This window comes from Corvus kubaryi, unplaced genomic scaffold (assembly GCF_017639235.1).
Source record: "Corvus kubaryi isolate FWS band 111438036 unplaced genomic scaffold, C.kubaryi_AGA036_p1.0 66, whole genome shotgun sequence".
Classification (NCBI taxonomy): Eukaryota; Metazoa; Chordata; class Aves; order Passeriformes; family Corvidae; genus Corvus; species Corvus kubaryi.
The window spans coordinates 22,674,249-22,701,659 of record NW_024582054.1 but is presented as its reverse complement, the minus strand read 5'-3'; the positions used below and the strand labels follow the sequence as shown (position 1 = coordinate 22,701,659).

At 37.3% G+C, this 27,411-nt stretch overlaps 2 protein-coding genes across 8 annotated transcripts in view; both read right to left on the bottom strand.

Annotated features, from left to right (window-relative positions):
• PAPOLA (poly(A) polymerase alpha) overlaps nt 1-21,226 on the bottom strand; it is a 44,076-nt gene extending 22,850 nt beyond the window's left edge. For 3 of the 7 annotated variants that reach the window (XM_042048331.1, XM_042048332.1, XM_042048334.1), the window contains exons 1-10: nt 20,936-21,226; nt 12,234-12,404; nt 11,556-11,622; nt 10,186-10,267; nt 9,610-9,719; nt 7,624-7,677; nt 4,288-4,399; nt 2,950-3,039; nt 2,721-2,859; nt 1,163-1,235 (exon numbers count right to left, since the gene is read on the bottom strand). In XM_042048331.1, coding sequence (XP_041904265.1) covers nt 1,163-1,235; nt 2,721-2,859; nt 2,950-3,039; nt 4,288-4,399; nt 7,624-7,677; nt 9,610-9,719; nt 10,186-10,267; nt 11,556-11,622; nt 12,234-12,404; nt 20,936-20,943 — 906 coding nt within the window. In that variant the 5' untranslated portion in view covers nt 20,944-21,226. Of the gene's footprint in view, nt 1-1,162; nt 1,236-2,720; nt 2,860-2,949; nt 3,040-4,287; nt 4,400-7,623; nt 7,678-9,609; nt 9,720-10,185; nt 10,268-11,555; nt 11,623-12,233; nt 12,405-19,624; nt 19,791-20,935 lie in introns of those variants that run through there. The other 4 variants (XM_042048330.1, XM_042048328.1, XM_042048329.1 and 1 more) reach the window with 4 other exon arrangements.
• A 504-nt stretch (nt 21,227-21,730) lies between these two features.
• AK7 (adenylate kinase 7) overlaps nt 21,731-27,411 on the bottom strand; it is a 29,005-nt gene continuing 23,324 nt past the window's right edge. Inside the window, exons 16-18 of the mRNA XM_042047908.1 lie at nt 27,088-27,308; nt 24,776-24,934; nt 21,731-23,047 (exon numbers count right to left, since the gene is read on the bottom strand). Of these exons, the coding sequence (XP_041903842.1) occupies nt 22,997-23,047; nt 24,776-24,934; nt 27,088-27,308 (431 nt within the window). The 3' untranslated portion in view covers nt 21,731-22,996. The remainder of the gene's footprint in view (nt 23,048-24,775; nt 24,935-27,087; nt 27,309-27,411) is intronic.

Below are 27,411 nucleotides of genomic sequence, written 5' to 3'. Positions count from 1 at the left end.
CACCTCATCACCATATAAGCACCTTCTGCAGAATGACTGTCTTCAGACTTTGCGAAAGGTATTTTATACTTTATTTCTGTAACACTACTGAAAACTAAGAGCCATTTTAAGAAAAGAGGCTCTATGCAACCTGACAGAAGCATCACTTGCATTAACGTACTTTTATTTAACAGCAGACAGGGTAACAAAAAAGAAGGGACACAACGTACACACGCAAAATACATTAAAATATTATTAGGGTAACAATCTTGTAGAAGGTAAATAAAAGATAAACCCCTGCCTTTACCTTAACCCACTTTGATTAGCTGCTACAAAACAGACAGTTCCCGTCACACACTGACCTCAAACCTCCTGTCTCAGGAATAACAGACTCAAGAACACATTTTCAACTGTTTCACATATTTAAATGTGAACTTTTGTCAATCAGAAAAAACAGATTTGAAGTACAAAAGGAAATACAACTCAACCTCTGAAGCTTATGCTATTCATCAAAATAAAGATTAGTTGAATATCAACTGTTCTATGATTGACAAAATAGCATTGAGCACACTCATATTATGCCCTACTGAAAGCACACAATGGGAGCCATGCATCTGCTGCAAGCTGTTTCACTGACTCCCCGAAGGACATTAATGTCCAGTGTCCTTAATGTAAGTGCTACAAAGACGGAGATTAAACATTATAAACAATATACAAAACAACTAAAAGACTTCAAGTTATGATCTTCTTTGGTGCAAGATGAAAAGACACTTTACTACAACTATATGGAACCAAGCCTACCCAGCTGTGACTTGCACTGAAGTGAATTCAAGATACTTGCAAAAGTAATAGGCTTTAAATCATAAGCAAACCATTTTAAGATTAGCAATTTTCAAAAAATGCATTGCTTTAGACATGTAACTATTCACACCGAATTTTTATTAAGATCACTTACTGCAAAAATTGGGAGAAAAAGTACATTGTTCAGCAAGTGTGCTTCAAGCCATCAATTCAAAAAATTAGGGTAACTTTGTTCTATTCTCAGGAGATTAGAAGTTACTTATGAAGCTACAACACCACAACATTAAGTTCAATAAACCCAAAATGAAGTTCACCTAGGAATTTTTAAGCAACCAGATTTATTGTACAGTGTGACTTAGAGGGGAAAAAATAACACACTAACCCTTGGGTCCCATACAGGCAAATTAAGATTGCATTCTTCTGGCTGTTTCAATAGCACTGGATTTGGCCATTCCCTGTTCAAAAAGATTGTAGCACTGAATAAGACTGTTGGATACAACCATGTACGTTCAACAAACAATACTTTTGAATGCAATCCTTCTTAACTCTGCTCTCAAGATAAAGCACCATTTCCTCAAGACTAGGCTGGTTTAACTAGGGTTGTTTAAATAAGGTGTATTGCTGAACTACAATATAACTCCAATTAGCTTCTCCAGGGCATCAGAACAAGGAATTTTCTGTAGTCTTGGAGGTTTATAATCACTGGTTCAGGTAATTAATTTAAACTCCTCTAAATTATTCCTGAAATATATCAATCAAAGAGAAATTTCTCTGTGAAGACTGACATTGGGTCCATCTTCAAGCTAGCTGTTTCATGGACAAACTACAGAACAAATAGCTAGCACAATTACACCGTATAGCATCATTACAAACCATATGTATTAAAAGAAAATTATAATCAAGAGAGAAAGAAACCTTGCTGAATGAAACACTAAAATGTAACTCTTGTTCTTCAAGTCATCTTACCCCCCCGAATAAAAGTTATCTTCCTGTAACGAGCAGAAGTTGGTTAATCTGTTGGAATTTGTACATTAATGCTCCTACGCTATGCATGTACAAAATGGAGAGAAGTCCAAGAAACACATTAAACAGAGATTGCAATCAATTCCCCTCTATTAGCTTAGTGTGGCAAAATATTACTAAACACTACATACCTCAAGGAGGCTAAAAAGCCTATGAACACAAGGCAGTGAAAGTGTGCAAATTATCTTCACATTAAGAAGAAAAGACACTATACTTGAAGTAAAGCAACACCTTGGTAAATGATGCTTAAAATCTGTCAGTGTCTCATGAAGAATAAAGGTATCCAGACACGGTCTTTCAAGAAAAACAGTATTCATTTGTAATCTGCAAAGTTCACTTTTGTCCCATTTGTTCTAAATTTACTTGGAATGTCCCCATCAGTTATTCAAACCATCTTTCTGAGCTAACTAGCTCAAGAGCACGAAATAGCATGTAATTCTGAAACACCTACCACTCCACACTGACAAGATTAAAACCCGTATTTTTGCCACTGGTTCTCTTAAATTGCATTTAAGCTATGTGCCTAAACCAGATACTGGCATACCTCCTTTATCCATTATCCCAGTATCTGAATATTAAAACTTTAAATTTTGGGCTATCTGCTATTATTTTCTACTATAAAAGTATTTTATCTGAAGAGTATTGTTGAGTTACAAAAAATACTTGAGAAAATTTTAATTAAGAACTGGGTGGTTTTGGTTCAGATACTTTAAAAACATGACATGTTGGATGACTTATTGAAAAACTAAGCTGACAACTTTCTGGTGGCAAGAACAATGCTTCTAATTTAACTTAATCTGGTAACAGCTGAAAATGGTACCATAAAAACAGGACTAAAATTTAGTGTCTACAAACAATTTTATTTTAGTTTAATCTAAATTAAAAACAAACCAAAAAAACAACAAAAAAAAACATACCATTTAGAAAATACCAAGAAAAATTTATGTACAAGAGTTGATGCTATTGCATTTGGATAAAGCTGGCAAGTTCTTGCTACTAGCATAGCCCAGGAAACACCACCAAGGAAACCTAGTATATTGGAATAGATGTTGTGGCCTGTGGATTGAGAAGAGACAAAAGGAGAGAGATATCAGTAACCAGAAGACGTAGTGAAAACTTCACAAATTTTGAAATAAAACTGCTTACGTTTTGCCCACAATTTGATAGCTCTCAGTGTTAACCTGAAGTTGTCAATGTTTGGTACTAGATGCAGAATTTCATCGGTTACGCGGCAACCTGCAAAAGAAAGAATCAATTACAGTTGCTGCCTCCAAAGTTTTTAGCTTGCTTATCCTCCCTCACCTTCAAAACTACCAAACTTTTTAGATGAGCATGCTGGAAATTCGTTTCATATTCTGATCACTTTTGTTTTCAATTAGAAAGCTTAACATATTTTCATGTGTCTTTTTTTCATTTTTAGTGTTTTATAGCAGACTCAGCCAATTCATGAGCACATGACTACAGTTTTGGACTGCTACTTGATTTTTGTTATTAATGAACTATGTAAGCTGTTGAAGAAACAAACAAGTTCTGCTGTTACATGAATACATGCAGTATATCATGGAATGCACAATCCAACTGAATAAAGTGTAAGTCTTCATGAACCTACAGAAAACCTGCCAGTCATAGGTCAAAGCTTTGAATTTTTAAGAACAGGCTAAAAAGAATAGTTTTTAAACATACTACAACTAATGGACTGCTACTTTGATGGGATATTTTCAGACTGTTAACATTATAGATAGCAGTATTAACTGCTTGATTTTAGGGCATTTATAATAAAGAATAAGGAGTACTTCATTGTTACTCAGTAGTTGCAGAGAGCTGTTGACAAGAAAATAGTATTACCTAAGACTACTTTCAAAGTAAGTAAGAGGCAACTGAATTCTAGAGATTGCACAGATGGGAATTTCACAAAACAGTTTAAGTGGCTGTGATAATCTCAATTATCAACGTTTTAGCTTATAACAACAATCAGTGCTCCTCATGCAAACATGCTCCTCTTCCCCATCAAGCTGCAGCCAGGCTAAAGCCCCTATCATCCCGTACATAAATAACGATTTTTTAAGCTAAGGTATTAGAGAGAAGTTAAGGGTTACACAAGCTAGTAAACTACTAAAGACCTGACCTCAAACTGACACCATTTTGATATCTCCAAATTATAACTGAAGCAATTTCATGTATGTTTATGCAAACACAAATTAAAAAAAAACCACACATCTTTATTTACAGAAATGCATAATGCTCCAAAAGTCTTGCAAGTCCCATTCATTTCTAGAACCATATACCAAGAGAAAAAAATCATAAGCAGTCTGGCCAACAAGACACAACCCTTCTCTCCAGAAGGATATATAAAACTGGCTATAACTTTATTTCTAAATGTGAAGTTGCTGTATTTTCAGTCAAATCCACAACTACTGTATCAAAGAACCTAGGATAATTATTTCAAGATTAGACAAGTTGATTTACAAAACAGGACATACATACCATTAAGACTTCGTATGCATCTAATGTCTAAATTTTTAAGTAGGCTGTCGTCTCGTAGATCTAAGTCCTCAGGAATAGTTTGCAGTGCTAATCTTGCAAACAAAATATCAATCTTAAGAACAAAAAAAAGAGGTAAGACATTAGAAAACTGTTCTTTCTTCTGTAGAATTCTGTAAGTAATTTTCATCAAGTTTACTAACAGTAGTCTTCCTAGCACAAAGAATCCCTTTAAAAATATATATACTAAGATCCTTCACAGACACTAAAAGAAACATTTTCAGATGCTTCATCTATCTTATGGCTCCTTTTCCAAGAGGATAAAATACACATTTAGATTAATATAGAACCAGCACACACACAAAAACTATGCTGTCAATGTAAATAAAAATCATTTGGGAACAAGCATCACTGCTAGGTCCAGAATACAAACTCCTACCAACATCAGAACAAGCTATGAAAACATGAATCCTGGTTTTAACCTAAATATTCTCAAATATCCAAAAGACTGAGGGGAGTCCTTATTGCTTTCCCTCATGAGGATGTTGAAGACCACAAACAGGCACTGATCTCTTCGCTCTCACAACCAGTGACAGGACTCAAGGAAACAGCATGAAGCTGAGCCAGGGGAGGCTTAGATCACACATCAGGGAAAGCTTTTTTTTACCCAGAGGGTGGCTGGGCACTGCAACAGGCTCCCCAGGCCAGTGGTATCAGCCCCAAGCCTGATAAGAGTTCAAGAAGCATTTGGAGAACACTCTGAGGCTCGTGGTGTGACTCTTACGACGTCCTACACAGGGCTGGGAGTTGGACTTCGATGATCCTGATGGGTCCCTCCCAACCCAGCATATTCTATGATTCCATGAAAATTACCATGGAATTAGAGAAAGAGTAGGATACCTTCCCCCATCTAGCCCTGTAAATCACATATGTAACTAGCTGACTCTATATAAAGACCAGTGTCTATGAAGAGTCTAGGTATCTGATTACAGAAAAGATTCTGAAAATTCAGCAAACTGCTGAGCAAGTGTATACATTTAGAAACTATGTGTAATTTCTTTGCTACTACTTCTGCAATACTTAGTTTTTCTAGGCCAAGAACATCTAAAATACTATTCAGCACAGAGCTAGAGTTTTACATTGCCCTGCACACAAGGACACCACAGAGTAGAGAAGTCAGTTTGCCCTTCAGTCAGTCAGTTAGTTGATGAGAATATCAAGCAGCCTTGATACTCAGCCACTTATCAGCATATCAGTAGCCTTTCTGCAAGGCTACAAAGGTACTTCACCAAACGAAGCTTTTAATCAAAGTGGTTATCACTTGACCTACAAGACAATGAAATACCTAGTACTATTGCACCAAGAACAAAACTGGTTTAGTTACATTAAAATTATTTCAGATAAAGTGAAGCTGAAGACATCTTAAAGACTTTTTGTAGGTACTTAAAACTTTGCATCCATCCGTTTTAAACTATGAAGCACTTCTCCACAGAAAAGTATTTCCAAAGTATTCAGGGCATTTTGTATTTCAAAGTCTTTAACAGCTGGTCTTATCAACCATCTATATTACATACAGAAGTTCCTACTTCAGTCAGAAGTACTACTTCTCAGTGTAAAACAACTTCAAGTTCAAACTTAACTTCAGCTTAAAGTTCTGCTCTCTTATCTAGAACGTCTAGCACCTCTAAAGATTCAAAGCTCATTGACATTTGTTTTCAAATAAAGAAATTAACAGTCTGTCCTATGTAACTTGGGGAGAGGTAGCTGGCAATCAAATACAAAGTACTCTACAGGAAGAACAAAAAAATGGAGTTATTTATTCTAAACAAGAACATAAAATGTGCATGTAAAAACTTATTGTCAGAAATTTCCTAAGCTTTAATAACAGGATCACCATAAAACTAAAGCCCTTTTCCTCAGTTCTAACTTCTGGCATGTTTTGCCTGGGTTAGCAAAAGGCAAATTAAATTAAAATCTTTTCATACTGATATAGTTCGGCACAAACACAACTATCAGAAACTGAGGTCCAACAACACTGGTATATACAAAGAGGGTGCTTATGATAGAAGAAAAAGAACTCTCATGCACTGTCAGCAACATGGGTTAAGTCTCAGTAATAAACCTAAGCCCATCAAAGCCCATCATAAATTACTATATTGGAACAAGATGCTACTTCTTCTAGAACAAACAGTCCTTTTTTTCCCCTATTTGGTCTTGTATTTCAAAATTCATTTTTTAAAAAGGAAACACAACTCTGGCTTGAATGTAAATGACTGGAGGAAAAAAAAAAACAAAAACAAAAACAGCATATAAAAACCAAACTGACCAGAAGACAGCTATGGCAAGTTTCGGTATCTAGAATGAACACCTAAGCTATGTAAACAGAAAAGATTCTCCAGAAAAATGTTCCTAACACCCAACTGTATATGGACAGTAATAAAATGGCTAACAGATACAAAAATCACAGACTGGGAGACAAGGAATTGCTCATCTTGTGTACAATAGTACTACACCATGTCATTTGCTGAAGATTAGCATGGGAATTCTTTCCCCTCCGTAAACCAACCCTCTTGGACCCACCAGCTACTTGACAACGTTGACATAATCCAACTATATGTCTCATGAACTGTGTGTATAAAGAGTTGATATGTTTTTGTCTTGTCACCAAAAGATGAAAGTTTGACTATAACAGTTTGAGAAGAATTAACAGAGTATCTCTTGAAATCACCATTCCTGTTTCCTTAGCAAAAATCAAGTTAAGCAAGTTCAGTGCTCCACGACAGCTGATCCATCAGGCTACACCCACCAAAACCATTGTTTTGGTCATGGGTTTACAGATATGTTAAGAGATCAGGACAAAAGGAATACCCAGCTTGCCTTCAGTGGTATATTTTTGAGAACTAGTTAAAGACCACAACTTTCTACAATGTAGGATAATGAGGCAAATCTTTCATGTTTGGATAGCTAATCATTAGCAGTCAAAAAAAATTCTGAAGCCATATTATTTACAAATATAAGTTTTATTAAATGTTAAGTCTAAATAATGCCAATACTGGTATTCTACAGATCAGCAAACTAATCAGTACAACTGGGTAGCAGTGACAAAAAAAAAGAACAGGGAAATATTATGCACAAAGCTTCAAGTCCATCAAGAAAAACTTGTTTCAGTCTTAAATCTCCACTTCAAATTATACAACTGAAGACTGTTGTCAAAATCTTAGGTATGAACTTCAGAGAGTCACTTTAACAGCATTCATATGAGTGAATAATGAGTTATTAAGATCTAAAAAACTTGTTTTAACCATATTCTACCAAAACAAATTAAAATATGATCTTTACCTCTATTCCATCAAAACAAAGTTTAATAACTGGGACAAAAGCTTCTTCAACAGCCTGGGGGAAAAAAAGTTGTATTTTATTTTCAGTACAGAGAACATTTACAAACAATAACTACCAGGTCTAGACAATCATAATGAAATGCTATTTATACCAATACTTTTCTGTTTTCAGGTTGATTTTTATCAGCAATGTCTCTCTCCACTATTGAGACTTTACGCAGTAAGCACTGACCTACTATGTGCTGCAGCTGTCTAAATGTTAATTATAATGCAAACTCATACCAACCAGCTCTGATGATGTCACTTCAAGGTCCAACCCTCTTTCTCCCTAAACTCAAGACATGATCAAGCATCTTTTACTCCTCAAAAATACTTCTAAGTATTTCAAGTCCAAGCTACGGGGATTCTTGCTCTAAAAGGCCTCTTATTTCTGTTTCTACAGTTAGTATAAGAAAAGAGAAAACTGTGTAACTATGCAGCCTGACTTCACCTAAAGCAATTTCAAGTCACCAGTCTCCAGAGGTCAAGCATGTTTTTAAAATGTCGTCAATAATACGGTGTTTTGTCAAACAATATCACGATGAATCTACTCTGGAATCAGCTATGAATTCTATTTTCCTGAACTGATCATCTAACTAAATGCAAATCTGTAGCACATTGCTTTTGTAAAAGCAAAGGACACTGCCTACTTCCAAATAAGAAATACTCTGAACTGTTGGAGGATAAACTGTTTCAAGAGTGTTTCAGTTCTTAACAAAAGGTGGAGACAACATTTGTCTGTGCTCAAACTTCAGTTAAGGTTACCTTAACATTGCTGGTTGGCAGGATGGATCCTACACAAAATACCAAGTTCACAAGTGTCTCATACTCACTCACTAGAGCAACCACTAAGAAAGTCTATGTTTCCATAAAGATGGAGATGTACAAACTCCTAATACTAGCGGGAACAATTTACGTGCTAAGACACCCTGACATAACAGTTACTTGCATCACTGAACAACACTGAAGAGCATACATACCTTGCTGTTAAATCAACTACATTACCTGGAGTTAGAGTTTACAGCAAAGTCAAATAGAAATCTGAAAATCTGAATCCTCTCAAATAGAGCACGTCAATTTAAAGATTACTAAAGGTGTTCAGATAATAAAGCATTCAAAACAGTTGTTTCAGTGCATACAGTGTTACCACCAGATGTTTGCACTACCCTGGTTACCAACTACAGGATGCATAGAGTGGAAGAATGCTGCAGAGACAGTTTCATTTATTTTATGAGAGCAGGACTAAATCAAACAAAGACTCGCCAGCAACTATCTTCATCTAAAAAAAAAAAAAAATAGGAGCAGAGAAAATTTACTCTGAGCCAATATCAAGATTAAAGTTCCCACCAGTTGACTCAGGGAGGCTTGTCAGTGAGGTATATCAGAAACAAAATAGTGCATTACTACGGGTCTTCCACTACTACAAGGGAAATCTTCATCTTTACAAGCTAAAAATCTTGCACAAGCATCCAGTAATGAAACAAACTAAAAATACAGCTTCCCTTTTCAAATGCACAGTGGACAGCCAATACAAAAAGTTTAGTTAGTATCAACCACCATAACTATTTATATCAGCACGAAGTTATAAAAAAGCAGCATAAAGCCTTCATTAAAAGCACACAAGTTTGGTCCTGAACCCTCTCAAGCTAACATTTACATTTGCCTGCTTCTAGTGAGTAAGAAGAAATTTTGCCATAGTAATACACGTGCTAGGAGATCATTCTGCCAGCCAAAATTTTAAGTGAGTGTATCTATTAAGAGTCAGCAGAGAAAATTTGGAAGAATCTCTATTTATTTCAAGCCTTATGATAGGCTTTGCCACAGGTTAACAAAAAATCCTTTGCAAGCCTTAACATTAAAGTTATATTTACTTATTTAATGCATCATCTTTCACTATTTAATTTTCCTAATCCTCAGGTCAGCAAGCTGTATCAGGAGTTTCACATACCCTCAGATCTTTCACTTCTTCTTGTTGTTTTAATTTTTCATAAAATGATGTGAAAAAATCACTTCTTTCAACATGTCTTGGTGCAACACACAGGGCATCAATATCAGCACCTGAAATTGTTAATTAGCAGAAGTAAATTGCTAAATACTTCACATGCACAGAATGCCAGGAACAGAAAAATTTTAATTAATAATTAAGCAGGAAAATTTAGTTTCTCATCATGTGGAATGGTGTTTTTTGAAATACTAAGTCAAACCAAATGAAAAAAAATTCACGGCCATTAAACATAGAGAATACATACGTTCTTGCTTCAATTGTAGAACACTTGTAATTTTCAAAGAACAAAACATGAAAATATAAGTATACAACTTCCTCTATCTTTAAATAATTTCCAACGTTTTTGTCCGTTTCTCAATCCACGATGAAAACATAATATAGGAATATATTTATTTTATTTAGAATGAAGACTAGAGATGGTTAACTAAAAAAATTAAGAAATCTAACATCACCTCAAAATACAGCAAGATCAATCATTAGCTTAAACACATGGATTTCTATCACAAAAGGAAATGTTACCTTTTGTATGAACCCCTAATCTATAGGATCCAAACGTAAAAATTTTTCCTCCAACGTTTTCTATTACAGATTGAGGAAGATTCTAAATGGAGAAAAAAAAAAAGGTTATTTTACCTTAAAAAGTTATAACAACACAATTTATTTTCAAGCAAGAGGAAAAACATTGCACAAAATTTATGCTGTTGAACGACTGAAATAATCTCAGTATTTATAGAAAAGACTGAGATATGTTTGCCACTTGGACCATTTGTAACATTTCAACCACCTTACATATTACTGCCTCAAACCTGGTAATTGTTGCACCAATTCTACACTTCAGGGGCAACAGCTTTATAATACTACAGAGATCGAACACATTTTGCTTACCACTCAGGCCTTTTAGAGTGACACAGAAATTGATGATGGATTCCAATTTAGAGCAACACAAAACACAGTCTACTGTATCTACTACTTTCAATAGCCTTTAAATAAAAATTTGGGTTTGGGAAAGGTATTTATTTTATATATTTATGTTGGAATTGTTTAGGTACATCTAGTAAAGTTCCTAGTCTTTAAAAAAACTGTTGAATCCACATTACTGTGGGCAAAGAAGGCTATCCTTTCACAATAGGATGCAATGCTACAATCTGAAACCCTACATGAATGTTTACACAGCAGAAGATAAAATAAATCCAAACTTCTATTTTGCAATGTATATTAGATTAACTTAAGTAGCTTTCAATTTTATACCGGTCATGATACTCTCACTATTTTGTTTTCAAGGATCAAGACACAGCTAGCAGGGCTGTCCCTGTCCACAATTTTTTTCATATATAATTTTCATTGCATAAGGAAAGTGTAAAGAAAAAATACAATCCCAAATACAAAGAAAAAATAGCTTAAAAATTAGGGGTTTACTCTAAAAAAAAAAAAAAAAAAATCTATAATCATGCAAGTCTATAATCATTCAAAAAAGATGTGTGGGGACAGGGATTACTATAAGCTGGCAAAAACACTATCAGCATTAATGTTACAAAAGTAACATTGCAGGATTGATATTAAAGACCACAGACCACAAAGATGCAGGATGTACATTTTAAGATCTACTACTGCTTTACAAAGGCAAATAATCTAAGCACGTAATTAATACAGTACTATATGCACGACTTTTGAGAAAAAGTCAAGTAACATTTATGAATTTCTTTCTTTGACAAGGTTCTACCAAGGGGCAATGCTGCCTGTAAACAAAAGAAACTATATGAGGATGGTATTTGTTTTGATCCCCAAATCTAAGGTTCATCCCATTTAGTACAGGAACCTATTATGGAATATCTTCCTACAGCAGTCTTAGAATCACAGTATTGGCAACTCCACGTAAAATACATCCATACCTTGCTTTCACTGATTTCCCGGATCCATTCCTTTACCAAGTTATTTAATTTTCCCAAAATTAGAATCCTATTAATGAAACAGCAGAATGATGGGTTACAAACTAAGACAAAACTAGCAGAATTTTTTAAAGACTGTGATCATCATTACACAGTAAGTCAACTGGAGTAACATTACAGATCTAATTAGAGATCTTGTTTATATATATATCTACTGAAAGAAAGTTACTCTTACAACATTCCCACTATTTTTTTCCACTTAGAGACATTCAAGAGATTTAAGTTCAAAAAAAAATGCAAGCATGCAAGGCATACGCACATGAATTCTACTCATTTTCAAACTAAAACTTTAATTCATACAGCACATGCACCTAGAAGAACAGTGATAAGCAGTACCGAGAGGAAAAAAAAAAAAACAACTCTAGAAAGCTTAGTAAGGAAAAAAAAAGTATAAGGTCCATTACAATAAAGTACTGATGAAGGGGAAAAAATGCAATACAGCCTCTGAAATTTAAAGATCATTTTAATTCCTCTCTGTTTTGAGGTATTCCTCTTAACTGAGAAAAATTAAGCTGATAATTTCACTAGGCTTTTAAGAAAGCATTTGAAAGAACACAAACACTTGGGGTTCAATAGTCATACATGAACCTCATGACAGGACAAAAACCAGCGTTCACTCACCTGCGTTGCAGCTCTTCTTCCTCTTCAAATACGCCATAAGGTTTAAGGGTTTCAATTAATTTCTGGGTAAGCATGCAGTCAAACTCCTTGGGGGCAGCTAAACTGATTGGTGAGGTAATGCCATAATGCTTCTGTAGCTGCTGTGTTTGTGATCCCTGGGTTGTAACGGGACTAATAAAGGCAATTAGATAAAGTTAATGACAGAAAGAAAACAAAACAAAATTATTTATTTTTTCTCATCAGAGTAGCAGACAAGAGATACATACTAAGAAATAAAAAGTTAAGCCTAGTGTTAGCATTCACATCCCAAATTACTGTGTTAAATCTGTCCTATTAAGGACACCAGTAAACTACCTATCACCAACTTTTCATATCCATTAGCATTATTTCCCCTTAATTATTTTTTTCATTCTACTAGGGCAAAAGCTGTATCATCATCAGTTTGGGCTCCTTCACTCTCATAAAGCCCAAAGTAAAGAGAACCCTCCATGTCAAAAAGTCAAGCTGACAGCAGAAATGAAAAAAACCTGCACTCTTGGCAGGCATAGCATTCCTTGGTATATTGCTGTAGTATCAGTCATGCATGTTTATATCTCTTATATACTATTTCTATCATACAAAATGAGAAATATTTCCACAAGGCTAACTACCTACTTATTACATGTAGAAAAACTACAGTTCTTCAAACTTCAATTTTACTGCCATTATTTCTCATCATCATCTCCTCAAGATTTCACTCCTCATTTCCATAATGACTAAGTATTTAAAAAAGAACATCTAAACTGAAAATTGATCAGAATCCACAAAACATGATATAATATTCCACAAGTTAAACCCATTTTATAACAATTCTAAGTACTATAATTTGTTTGTAATCAAGAATTAAGTCACAATGCAAGTTTGAGCACAAATGTCCCTTTGCTCACCAGAAAAAAAAAAAAAAAGGCACATCAGGAAAAAAATATGTTAAAAGTGTACATTAAAAAAAGTTAACCTTCAAGTAATCATGGGGACTGGGGCAATGTCTGGGAAAAATGTTTTATACTGCTTCCTTTAGCTATGAGGTTTTAATCAACTAATGAAGAATCTGGTAGCACCTGAACAAATCATATAGATCTTAGGACTTTAGGTGTCAATGAAAACTTTGTTTAAAAAAAGCTGTTCAGATGAATTACATAAAACGGTAATTCAAATTAAGGACAAAGGAATCCCCTAAAACTTTTTTTTTTTCTCTTAGAAAAAACTTTAGGAATGCCAACACAAACAGTAGCTTCAGCCACTTAACTGCCACTAAAAAAAGCAGCCAGAAAACAAAAAGTGTCAATATACAAACATCCTTTGGATATTTTTAATATTTTAACTTATACCCCAAAGCAAGTTGTTTGAACTACATTTTCCCCCCCTTTCCCAACCATTAATTGGAAAAAATAAATATGCTTTTTAAGATTTTTCTGTTTTCTTTTACAGGCTTTTTAAAGCAGTAATACAGAACAATCAATATTTTAGCTTTGTGTAACAATTTCCTGATGGTCTAACTGTAATTTTCACCCATTCACAGCAAGAACCTGAATCCAATTCAACAGATACTAGACTTCATTAAAAGGGCTGGCAAAATAGAGCCTGGCAGATGCTGTTACTAGATTTCAAAAAAGACTCAATGTCACTGAAAACCGGGTTCTGAAAAGCTAATTCCTGAAGTCAGCAATGCTGACAGAGGCCTCTGTATTCCCCCTACTTGTAAGGGGCATGATTCACCAATTCAAGAACTAACAACTTAAACATAATCCTTTACCTTGTCTATAAAATTACAGTACATAAACCCCAGTCAAACATCAGATTTCTTCCCTAGTCTGGTTTACACACAACCCTGGCAGTGCAATGTGCAGCTCTGCCTTCAAAACACCATACTGCCATGACTCAAACCAGTGTTCCTCCAGCTCCTACAGGACCACCAGAGCATGGCCACAGGGCACAATTGAGCTTTGAAACTCTTCACTAAAACAATGGCTTCAAATAACCAATTAAATTGATCACCAGATATACATCTCTGGGAATTGTTACATAAAACCAGCCACAGTTCTTACATTTACTTTTATAATAAAGAAATATCGATGTTTTCAACAGCACAGGACCTCCCCGACACAAGTGTTTTAGCTCTTTTTGAAGGTTGAGGAGTAAGTACCCTTTCACTGGGTTAGTGAGTAACAATTCTCAGCACAGCTGCCTTCAAGATTTTACAGCTGCAGAAGACAGGATGAAGCTTACATTTTACCATATATTAACACTGAAGAGACTATTGGTTATTTCCAGATAAAAATGTTTAAACTGAAGCTCTGACTTTTACACCTGCTAAGTTAACTCTAGCCTTCTGTAGCACAACAAAGGATATGAAAAATTTCCTCTGGAAAATTACAGAAATAAATTGTATTGCAAGAAAATTCATTAAACTTAATGAAGGACAGAATAAAGCGACTTATCCTAGGTCATCTATTCATTTAAAAGGCAGCATGAAAGTTACTATAAACGAACAAGAAAAGGCATATCCTCTCCCTGCCTCCTACCTCCCATAAAACCAAGAAACTCCAGATAAAGCATTTGCTACCTGCTTTTTAAAGTAAAAGTAAATTATCTCTGAGAAATAAACTTTAGGTGCTCATCAGCCCAACTTTAATGCTGTATTTACATGTTACATTTTAGCCAGAATATGCTAATGATAAATGCTCCTACACTTCTGCTTTTTTTCTGAAACCATGAAGATCATACTCATACTCCAATATCTTCCCTCTTAGTCACATATGGACATTCTAGCTTTGACTTGTGATATGTCCAGAGAAGAGTTTAAACTACCAAATTTATTGGAAGACAAAGGTCAAAAGCCAGGGAAGTATCAGTGCTAACCTTCTACCCAAGAGGATTAGAAATGTTAAGGCCTTGCTGGGGACTCAATACCTTGATGGTATGTCACATCTGGTACTCACTGAAGTTAAACATTAACAAAAAGCAGAGTATTAAACAGCAACTGGAAGTTCCATCTCAGCTACTCACTCTTGACAACAGCAGAGACAGATTTGGAAGACCATATCAGGGTCTAACACAACTGAAAGCATGTTTAGGGCTTGTTGTTGTTTGGCTTTTTTTCTAAAAAAAGAAAAAAACCAAACAAAACACCAAAACAAACAAACCAAACAACAGAAGAAAAAACCCTAAGCTTTTCTTTTTAAGATCACAAAGAAAATTAAGATACAGTTTGGGGCTTTTGGGTTCATTACTTGTCAACCACATATAAACATGAAGATCATCTTATCACTCTGAGATGACCATGAGCTATCTGTCAGTTGCACAAATATAAAATAAAGTTACAGAAAATAACACAGAGTTAAATTTAACATGCTATTGTTGTAGCTCTGGTTTAACCTGAATTTTTGAAAAACATATACTGACAATTCACTATGTGCAAATTGGGTAACAGCTACAGTGGATTAATTCTAAAGTGTTATGATTCAGTATTTCATATTCAAATATTAATTTCATCAGTAAGAAATGCATGTCCTTTTTCCCCATATAAAAACACAGACATAAAGCTCTAGTCTGTGCTAAGCTGAAAGCAGTGCAGCCAAACAACTTTTTCCTCAGAACCCGAAGTTTTGGTAGGCAGTATCTTTTTATATTGTTACCAGTAACTACCAAACTAAAAGAACAGGCCTTGGCTATAGGGTCACTGCTAAACCCATTTTAAACAGGGTGCAGAAGTGGAAGAAAAAAACCCCAACTAAAGCTTGTAAGAAGCTTTACAGTTTCCAGAGCACACAACTCTAAACTCCTTTAAATGGAAGTGACTATCTGTTGTTCTAAGGCAGAGGAAGGGTTACAATACATCTTTTGAAGATCACATGATAGCCTGAACACATCCATGTAAAGTGAACATAGAGCAGATACAACTATACCTGTGTAACACCATCCCATACATAACTAAGAGTTGGATACTAATTCCACGTTCTGTACTATTGTTTGCTTTTACAAGACCAGAACCTTTCTCCATCATCAGAAAAGCCAACAATCCTGCCATGAACTTATTTTTCAGATGTGCTTTGTATTTAACCCAACTCCTGTCTAAGCACTGGTTCCTCTTCTCTCACAGTATTCCATGTCCATTCTAATAGTACTATTTTTAGTGCTATTTGTGTTAAGATTTTACATTTCTTAACACAAACAAAATACAGCTGCCATCAGTACCACACTATCTAAACATCAAGCTACTGAAATTTGGGAAACTTCACAAAAATAAAAGACAGTACAAACAACTGAAATCTTAAAAATACATAGCATGATATTAAACAGATCGTAACAATTTAAATCCCCGTAAGTTTCAGACTCATCCAGATACTAAGACAAAATACTCAACTCAAGGATTCTCAGTGATTATCCTCACTTCTCTATTTGCCTCTACTGATTACCTCAGCAAAATTTATTCCTTCTTATTTGCTATTTTAAGACATCCAATTCAGATTCCTGAAACAATACTAGGTCATCACACCATCAGGTTAACCAGCTGGAGATAAATTCATGGAGCTCAAGCTCCACTGTGTCCAGATGCAGAGAAACTCTGTTGAGGGGTTTTGCTTCTTTTGAAGTTTCCTTCAACAATGGGTGACTGGCAAATTAGACTGAAGTTTCTAGCTTAATGCTAACACCATCACTCCAGACGAAGTTTCATAACTCTAGGCAGGAAACATCAGTGAAGTCCGTGTAAATCAGTTACTGAGGAACATGTTTTAAATAGCTAAGACAATACAGCTGTCCCTCCTGAATGAAAGTTCCAATATCTAGCAGAACATCACTGGACCATTCAGACCATGAATTAAGTCTTCAACTGTCACCATGAGATGTTCAAGATACACAAAACTGATTTGAACACAGGTATTGGAGCAGCAGCGAGCAACAGGGCTATAGAAGAGACTAACCTATGGCAAAAGGAAGATCATTCATACAAATTCTGCTAACCTTGGACTCTCTCCTGAGCTCTCTGGCTCTCCTGTTTGCACAGCAGAACAGGGAAGGCAGCATGTGCAAATGTAAACCCATCCACAATACTCTTACGGACACAGTTGAAGGAGAAGTTTCTCAAGTTTAAAAAAAAGGAAAGTGCTAATGAACTGCACAGGCAGCAGTTAAACCAAAAATTATTTTTATTGCTATGCTGGAGACAAAACAGTCAAGAGCAATTAAGAAATTCAGTAAGGCTGAATCAAAAGATAACAGGGAGTATAAACCAAGAACTAGGAATCCCACAATGCATTTCACTGTTGAGATTAATTTGTCTCAGTAGTGAAATCTGCTCAGCCCAAAATAACTGGGTTTCCAAGTTATGTGCAATACCTCTATATTAACAGGTATAAACTCAGTCCTTTTTTAGAGCAATACTGGAAGACTGAAAGCTATTGCAAAACTACATATCCTTGCCATCTAACAAATTAATCCTCAATACAGATTTTTATATTAATTGCTTCTCAATTAAAAAAGCTATCACTTTATGTTATGCCAACTATTCTTCTAAAGTCAGTCCAATGCTTTGCAAAGTTAAGAATAATTTAATTCCTTTCCTAACAGCCTATAAAATTCTCAACTCTGTTCAGAAACACACTGCTTACCCATTCCAAATCAGCACAAGCCATTTTAAATACAGTGCTGTACTTCTGGCATGTAAGTTGACAGTCTCTAATTAAAAGTGAAGAAAACAATGACTTTGCATATGTCTATAGCAAAGTTCAGTGAAAGAAAAAATGAAGTCTTACTTCAGAAGTGAAAATCAGCTTGACTGTCCACTGGAAAGAGTAATTCTTAATGACATTCCAAAACTCTAATACAGAACTTACCAATACTAACAGTACTTAAAATTTATAGATTTTCCGGCACCTTTAAATGTTCATATATATGACTCAATGCACTTTTCCACTTCTGGTTATAGAAAAAAACCACATCATATCAAAAGTGTTTTGCCATGAATTCAGCAGACACAGACGTTCAGTAGCTTACCAAGAAACAGATTCATGTTTTCTCTAGTTGGAGGGTTAGAAAGCCCCAGGTTACATGAAAAGACTACATCATCACTCACATAAACATAATTCCAGCTTCACTGAGTCAGTAGCCTTTCTGTATAAGCCCCACACCCAACCAAAACACAAACAGCTCAGTGAGCTTCATTCTTCCCTGGCACCTTACGTTTCAGATAATGCACAGGAACATTGTGTACCTAATCATGCACTAAAATATATGTTTATGACAGGGGAAGTAGTCATCTTTGTTTCTAATCAGCTTTTTTGTTAAAGACTTCTTCCTTATACAGCCGCTAGTGCTTCCCATATGAGAATTTTGACAAGAAGTCACATAAGTTTCTAAGATAAATTTTAATGTTTATAAAAATACTAAAGGTGTCTGCAAATTCCAGATGTCAGCATCGGTAGTCTTACTACTGATGTACCATGTACAGAAAGAATTGGCTTGGTTTTATACTTCTGTATCATACTGTTAATAAGCACACAACACAGCCCAATATGAACACTGGTGTACAGCTCTGGAGAACCTGAAACTTCCAAATCAAGAATGACAATCTCCTTTGTATGGGAGATCAGTTTTGACAAGGCCTGTCAACTGTAAACACCAGGGTTCAAAATGAAGTTTAAATGACATATTGAAAGGAACATTTTGTCACCATGAAAGTTTGGCATAACATAGGGTTGTTCCACTTTCACTCCAAAAGATTATTGTCCAGAAGACAGAATCAACTGGAAAGAATTATAGAGGAAAAAAAATCTTCCCAAGCTGCCTCTTTCCTCTAAAGGCAGAGGTATCACTTCACAAACACAAGAATTAGCACTACCAGCATTTCTACTTACTGGCACTATAATACTCACTTTTAAGTCTTGACTGAATGATACCAAGTCAACAATGCCATACATACAAATGACAGAACAAATGCATAAACTGCGAAGGCTTCATTTTTGGTAACTACAATAAACCTCCAGTACTAAGTAAGTTGCCAAGTAATGCTTATACTGAAAATAGCAATATATTGATGCAATTGTAACTATGTATTGTTATTTAAGAGTGTCTAGTAGGTGTCTAGTGTAGACACCTACATCAAGAGAAATTATCAATCATTCCAAACTTTTCAAAGTTGAAGGTCGCTATTATTACAACTCATAAAAATAGCCCAAACTTTTAAATGTTGTTACTAAGCATTTGGAATTTATGTAGTCACAACAAAATAAACTAAGAATGAAAGCAAGCAGAATAAACACCCTCCCATTTTCCTGAGGCTGAAAAGCCTAGCCAACTTCAAAGCTGACTTCTGGTAATTTTTCATTGCCATAATGAGCATGTGCAAAACTTACCTATAAGGACATTGGCACTTCATTATACAAGCATTAGAACCTACTTGGCATAGCCGTTTTCCTTCCTGCATTTGCCCATTGGTCCTTTCCCTGCCAAAACCCTTTCAGGTAAGTTTCTACCATGTTATCTACCCCAGGACTAACTCTGCAGTACTTTAGACTGAACTAAACAGCCACAAGAGACAACCTTGGCTGCTCTCCACTTAAAAATTGACATATTTAAAATTACAGTGAATAATCCCAAATTATAACAGTGAAGAAAACAGTGAATAATCAAAAATTCTTTATATTTTTCCTTCAATTAAAAAAAAAACCAACAAAAAACCGAAACAAACAGACTAATCGAAAATATATAAACATGTCTTATTCTGAAAAGTCATTTGACCACCTACACATCACTGTTTCAGTATATACACTATACACTAATTCACTGATTTGTATAACGTAATAAAATATTAAGATTGTGAACTACAGAACTGAGGAGATGTAAGTTCTGTCGTCTCAATCAGGAATCATAAAAACGTCAGCGATAGGGAAAAAAAAAAAATAAGCGAAGAAAAAAATGCCAGGGGTGGGGTGAGAGATATCAGCGAACGAACTGGGATGAATAAAGTCACACTTCGTTATTCCTGACTGCCAGCAGGGTCACGGCACGGCACGTTCAAAGCACAGGCGCCCCGGATTCCCGGCGGCGGGCTGGGGGGACACACGGGCCCGCAGCCCGTTCTGCCGGCCGAGGGCGCTGCCCGGAGCCACCGGGAGTGGCGGGTTCCAAGGGCAGCGCGCTGGGCTCAGGGCGCCCACTGGCACCACCGGCCCAGGGTCTCCTGCCCCCAGAACGGGGAAAAACTGTCCGCGTGGTCACTGAGGGAGAGACTTCACGGGGGCCCTTGGCGGAAAAAGCGCTTCACCCTTGGCGCCCAGAGCGAGGAAGAGACAAACACGCGGGTCTCGCCCCTTCGTGCGCCCTGACCCAACAGCGGGGAGCGGAGGCCGCCGCACGCGTCCGCCCCTTCCCGGCACGTTGCCGCTGCGAGGTCGCAGAGACGGCGACAACAACCCAAAAGCCACATCACCGTCTCCTCCGGGGCTCACGGCGATGGGGGGTGAGAAGGACAGCGCGGAGCTCCCGGCGGCGCGGGCAGCGGCGCCAGGGCCGCACACTGCGGCAGCGGAAGCGCCCGGGCCGAGGGGACCGCGAGGGGGGAAGGGCCCGAGTCCCGGCAGGAAGGGCCTGGGCATGCGGGGAGCGCCGAGCCGGGGCCGACACAACCCGGGCCCCGAGCGCGCCCCGCGAGCTCCCGGACTTACAACGGCATCGTCTCTCCGGCCCCTCCTCCTCCTCCTCCGCCGCCGCCGCCGCCGCCGCCACCACCGCCGCCGCGTCGTCCCCTTCCTCTTCTTCTTCCTGCTCCCCCACCGCTGCCGCCTACGGACCGGTCACTCGTCCCGCGGAGCGGCGAGAGCCGCGACCATGGCACGGGCCGGGGCCAGGCCCCGGGAGCGGAGGGAGCGGCTGTGCCGGGCCCGGCCGCCGCCGCCGCTTCACTCGCCTCTTCCCCTCCGGCCTTCTAACATGGCGCCCGGACGCTACCACAGCAACGTCCCGGGGCGGGGGGGGCCTGACGCAGCGCGGCGGACACCCCCGCACGGCGCGCACGCTCACCCGGCCGCGAGTGCGCAGACGGCCTCGGGGCCGCGGGGCACGCTGGGAAATGTAGTCGCGGCGGCGACGGCAGAGGCGCCGGCCGGGGTTTGAAAACAAAGCGCCAACGGCCGCGGGGCGGCGCGTGCGCGGGGCCGGGGGCGGGGCGGGGCCGGGCGGGGCCGGGCGGGGCCGGGCTCGCTGACAGGGCTGCCCCGGCTGCCCCGGCGCTCAGAGAGCCCCTGCAGGGCTGCCCCGGCGCTCGGAGCGCTGCCGGCGTGGAAGGAGCTGTCTCGAACGCAGCGCCGTGCGGGGCTTTGGCTACCCGCGTCGGGCTCACTATGCATTCGTGCCCTGCACAAAGCAAACAGATCCTTTTCTAAGAGTTGTTTTTGAAACACCTACCTGGAGTGGTCTGCATAAACTTGCAGAATATTTAAAAAAAAAAGTCACGCTCGTTATAGATCAGCTCAAAACTTTATTCTTAGAAAAGTAAATGCATTACAATAACTCTAGAGAAATCCTAATTTATCCTCTCTTTTTAAGTGTCCGGTTTTCATCTTTCCTCTGAAAAGTAGTACTTTAAAAAATTGTCTAAAGCTACCGATTATTTAATCTTCAACTGCCTCACAGGATAAATGGTAGCTTGGGCTGACAGCATATAGAACATATAGATCACAGAAATATATGTTTATCTTTAGAAGAGGAGATGATGGTTCTGGACTGTGTTCCTGACTTGTCTGTGTGACTCTATGAAAACAGATGACTTAAGATACTCTGTAAAAATACTAATATATCTGAATAAAAGCATTGGGCATTAACACGTCTCAAATTCTGATACTCAAAGTTACAGACAAAATAACTGTAAAATGTTTCTGTATCACTATTCTTTCAGCTCTTCCTCTTTTTTTCCTGCACCTTTTGCACAAAGGGTCCTTGCCTTCTGTTTTGAAAATCCTCTATTTGTTTTACACCCAGTATGTGATCAGTTTCAGCTCAGTCAGCATAGATACAGTTCCTGTGAGAGCTAGATGAAGTCAATAAAATTGAGAAGGATAGCCATGTGCTGGAAAGTCTAGATTCTTCAAGAATCTCTAAAAAATATCTATCTAGTTTTGAATGCTGAAGATTATTAAATGAGATCTACAGCCATGTGTTTGGTACCAAAGTAAAACACAGGTTTTATGACATACCTATGCTGGGAAACTGTTTACCAGTCAAGTGTTCAGTGCAGCACAAGAAGCCTGTATTATGTGACTTTTTGCCTCTTGGTAGCCTGGAAGGGAACTAAGGGAGCTTGCTGCTCCTAGTTATTTCCTTTTTCAGTAAAAACATGTTTCTTTTTTGATAAAAGTTTTTCTCAGGCTAGCTGCCTACATTCACTAAGGATAAGGAAAATAATATATTGTTTAAATAGAATGTGTAGCTAAAAATAAATCCAGGAAGAAGATTTTGCAGAGAGAACAGAATTCTTATGGTTCGGAGTTTCCAATAGACATCTGAAATACAGATGTGTACATGTATCAAACAATACATACAGCAAATGGAAATGTTGTAGAAGAATATTAAAAACCCAGTACAAAAATAGTAATAAAGTGTGAGAAATAAAAAATGAAGATTACATAATAAGCTTAAACAAAAATTACATCAGAAACTAAGTATTTTTATCTAAAGTATATTAGGAATTTTCTCCCTTTTGGTTTCACAATTCCTATTGCTGCTAGGATTTAACGTTTATTCCAGTCGATATCAGGACTGTTCTTGAAGAGATATTCTGCCTATAAACAGAAGAGTTTCAAAATTACAATTATTTTCATAGCTCCAACTTTGAAATGTATGTAAAATAACAAAGATATAGTGGATAACATTGCTTTAAACAAAACTGCAGAACGTATTAAATGGCCCTAAAATGTAACTTATGGCAGAAAATGTCCCTACGTCAGAGAAATCTCTTTCCCCCAAATACTGTCCAAAATACCATCAACCTCATGCTCCCTCTTTATAGTGGTCACCCTGTTTCTATCATGGGCAAGAGAAGGAAGTGAGCCATTTATAACAGTATTTGTCACTCCATGGAAGTCTAGTGAGTACCCTAGGGCCTGATTTCTGGACCCACTGATACTGAAGTTTAAAAGCTATGCAGGTATTGGGAAAGATCTCATACTTCTACAGCTACAGGTAGTTGTCACTCACCAGTAAGCAAAAATGTTAAACCAAGAAAACATTCCTTAGTGCCTGAAGTGGGATTGCAACACCATTGCTTTAATTTTAAGCTTTTGCTTGATTAATAAAATGCTCTGTTTCAACTTGCGAACAGCTTGGTTAGGATATGCAGGCAGAACAGCAGCACAGCAATAATGTTACAGCACCTGGATTCCTGTCTGAATGCAATGCTGACCGTGCTTTTAACCGAAAGTTTTGCTGGATAACATCCTGAGATCTTCTGCAACTAGAATTAGTATATGAATGTCCTATCGGACTTTCTCCGTTATTTATGTGTGTATTGTGAAGGGAATTACCAAAGAGCTGGCATTTATCATTACAACGTGTTCAGTTGTGTCTAGAGGGGTGGAGAGTGATGTCCCCCTTTCTGAAGGGTTAAAAATTTTATGTCATTTGAAAGTAGTCATAAGTAGCTAGAATTTTTAGGCTGCAAGTTGAACTTTATCTGAACCATATTGTTATATTTTCAAGTCAAAGATGGATTACAGTGAAACCTGGCGCTAACAATCTGAACATTAATAATGGTTAGACTAGACAAAGCTGCAGCTTAAACATTACTTAAAAATTAATAGCTGGTGTGGACAGCCCATAGATCATGGTATATGAACTGTAACAACCGCATTATTGTAACAACCAGAACCAACCAAAACCTCCACTGAAACTGACCTAAGAGAGTGTGGAGGTGACCCTTTAGCAACCCCTCTGTCATAGACAGCAAACCAATGACAGGCAACCAGATCTCAGACCCTCAAACAGCTCCTGGTCCTGTGAGGGATGTGCTATGAGGGATGGGGAGTTTAGATTGTAAGGGCGTAATTGCCCACGGATTTCTTTGTATACCCTCTTTTGGGGCACCTAACTCCAGCTACTAGATATTGTAATAGGTTCATTGGCACAAATCAGTCTAATGGAAATGAAAGCCTAATGTCAAAAAGTTGTTTAACTTGTAGTCCTCTATGGCACAGCAGAATTGTCAGGGTATGTAAGATGTGCAGAGTGCACATACCAAGGGGAAACAAGTTCTGGTAGTGATTCTTGTCCTATTACTGTTTAACTACACTGGATACTGCCCTTGATACACAGTATCAAATGATCCCATAAAGAGTAATTGGTGGTTTTTAATTTTCACTGTAATTGCTGTTCACCAGAATTACAGATTCTAATCATTAATTTGTTGCTATCCTGAAAGTGGGGAGGAAATTTAAGTTCTTTTGTTAACAGAGATTCTTTGGGTCTACATGAGTATTCAAACATATTTAAGAAACAAAACATAATCACCTTACCAGAAAATTGACTGGATCATCTGGCCTGATCCTACAGCATTCATTTATCCCTTGCATAAGTGTTGGCATGACATTCTTCATTAAATAGTTTCGTAGTGGAATAGACTGGGCCTCTACTAACTCTTGTTCTTGTCTTTTCACTTCCTCCAGCTGTTTATTCTACAAGTAATAAAGAAAAAAGATTAAATAATAAATAATTATGTTTATAACATCTATCAAATCACATTTGGCTAAATAACAGCGCTGGCCTAGAGGAAAAAAAAGTGTTAGAAACTGTGGACAGAACTTTAAAAAACAGGTTGACAGGAAAAATTATTAGTTGCTTATTAAATTTAGAGCACTCAACACACTGAGGACAAAGAATTGAAAAGGATAAGGACTGACATAATCCCTTACTAAACTGATTTTATTTTTCTTCTCTAACACCTAAAAGGAGGTTTATTTTCAAGTCTTCCAGTGGTCCGGTTTACATAAGGTATTTGGCAAAATGGTTGAAATACACTGTAGCACTTCAAAAATTAGTGCTATTGCAAATGCAGACGGTTTCTTGAGGCTTCTTTGAACTGGAGGGAAAGGAGAGTATTTTTACTCAGCAGAGAGCTCTGGCTTTCTAAATGTTTAATTTGTTAATTGTGTTGGGTTTGTTTCTCTTTGGTTTCCTTGGTTTGTTTTATTCTTATTTCATTGATGTTTTTGAGGGGCTTGAGAGTCAAATACACTAAAACCGCAGTGAATTACATCTGTTTACACCAGCTAAATTTATTTCCAAATTCAGGTAAAACCAAATGCAATTTTTACACTCAAAAAGTAAGAGGGATGAGGAAATAAAACTGCTGCAAGCTTTTCTTCCTTCCATTCAGTAACACTTAGTAGCATGCATACTTGCAGTAGCTTTAGCCAGAAGATTACTCCAATTCATTTTCATTGTCCCCTCTTCACTAATTTTATTCATCAGTAGCCTGAGTCACATACAGATACAGAAAACAGATGATACTCTGAAGGCTGCTTTGCTATACTCAAAGCATAACACAAAAGCAATGTTCAGATAAAACAGATACACCAATTTTTACCTTATTCACTCAATCCAGGAGTGCTACTGAATAAATTTTGCAAGTGGTCTTTGGTCACTAGTCAGAGATAGCAGCTAATCTACAGTGTCAAGGGCAAATGAACAGTTGCTTAGATCTCCTGAGCATCTGCCTATTTAAAAGGATAGCCTTAAGCACACATTTTACTTAAACACCTACTTTAGCTTTGATTAAAGCACAGTTTGCTCTTTTAAAGATAGATGGCTTGGATTGAATCTAGCTAAAATGTGTTAACTATCCTTACAAATTTTACAGGGCACAAAATGCTGTTTAATGTTGTTGAATGAAGCTGTAAATAATCAGAGATAAAAAAAACCCCCTTAGTTACAAGCCAACATCAGAGGAATGTAAATGCTTCTTAAAAAGTCAGTAATTTCATCATATTATAACCCCATATATGCGTATGGGCATTCAAATATAACAAAAGGGCTTCTCTGTGGAAGGATCAGTTTGTTTTTAAATAGCTCTAAAAGAGGACAATAGATTTGCCTTCTGGTGAAAAGGCCTGATGTTGGGTGTGAAGGAACATACTTACCGAATGCATTTCAGGTCATTTAACTAAAATGTCCTTAGGTGTGGCAAAGTAAATAAGGAAAAAGAATCACATGCGAATCTTCTGGGGTCAGGTAGCCCAAATACCAAGTACTTATTAGATTATTAGCAAACAAAAACCATCATTCAGACTGCAGGAGGTAGTCCTTACTGAACCGAGTACTCAGCTCTCTCACATGTTCTTGCAGGCTCAGAAACCTTTTTGCGATGCAGGCTGGAAGATTGGTCAGTGTTGAGTTAAAAATCTAGTTTGATAATTAAGACTTGGTCAGGTGCTTAGAAGTAAAATGAGCAAAATACAAAAGTCCTAGAAGACTTGGTAAGGAAAATAACCATTGACTGTAGTAGATACTTATAAATGGTAAAATAGAAGAGCTACAGCACGACAACAAGAGTACCATAAAAGTATTTTAAAGACACGCTGATACCAAAATGCAAAAAAATGCTATGTGTGTAATAAAAAAGACACTCTATTCTGTAGGATGGACTTCAATCACACTGTGAAGATAGCCTAACCAAGATCTAAATTATGATATAAGGAGTGAGAGAATTTACACCACACTTCCCAAGTGTGCGTAAATTTACATAACAATTTGTTAACATAACAGACTACTTGAAGCCATCTAAAACACATAAATAATAATGTTTTCCCAAACATATGTATTAACCTACCCACTCTTCCCATCTTGCCATTCTTTCAGCCCTTTCCTCAGCTTCTTTACGCTCTTGTTCAGCTTTTTCTTGAGCTTCTTTGACAAGGCGTTCCTCAGCTGCTTGGCGTTCCAAAACCTCCTTTTCTTCATCTGTCAAACCATAATTCCGAGGTTCTCCAATTTCTTGGATGATCTTTGTTACAGTAAGTCTGTTCTCAGAATCTTCATATACAGCTACATCTTTTAAAAAATACAAGAGAGGACTCTTTCAAGGCTTTTGTCAACTATCAATTGTCAATTATTATGCAAGACCTAAAAATACATGGTATTCATATTGTTTGAA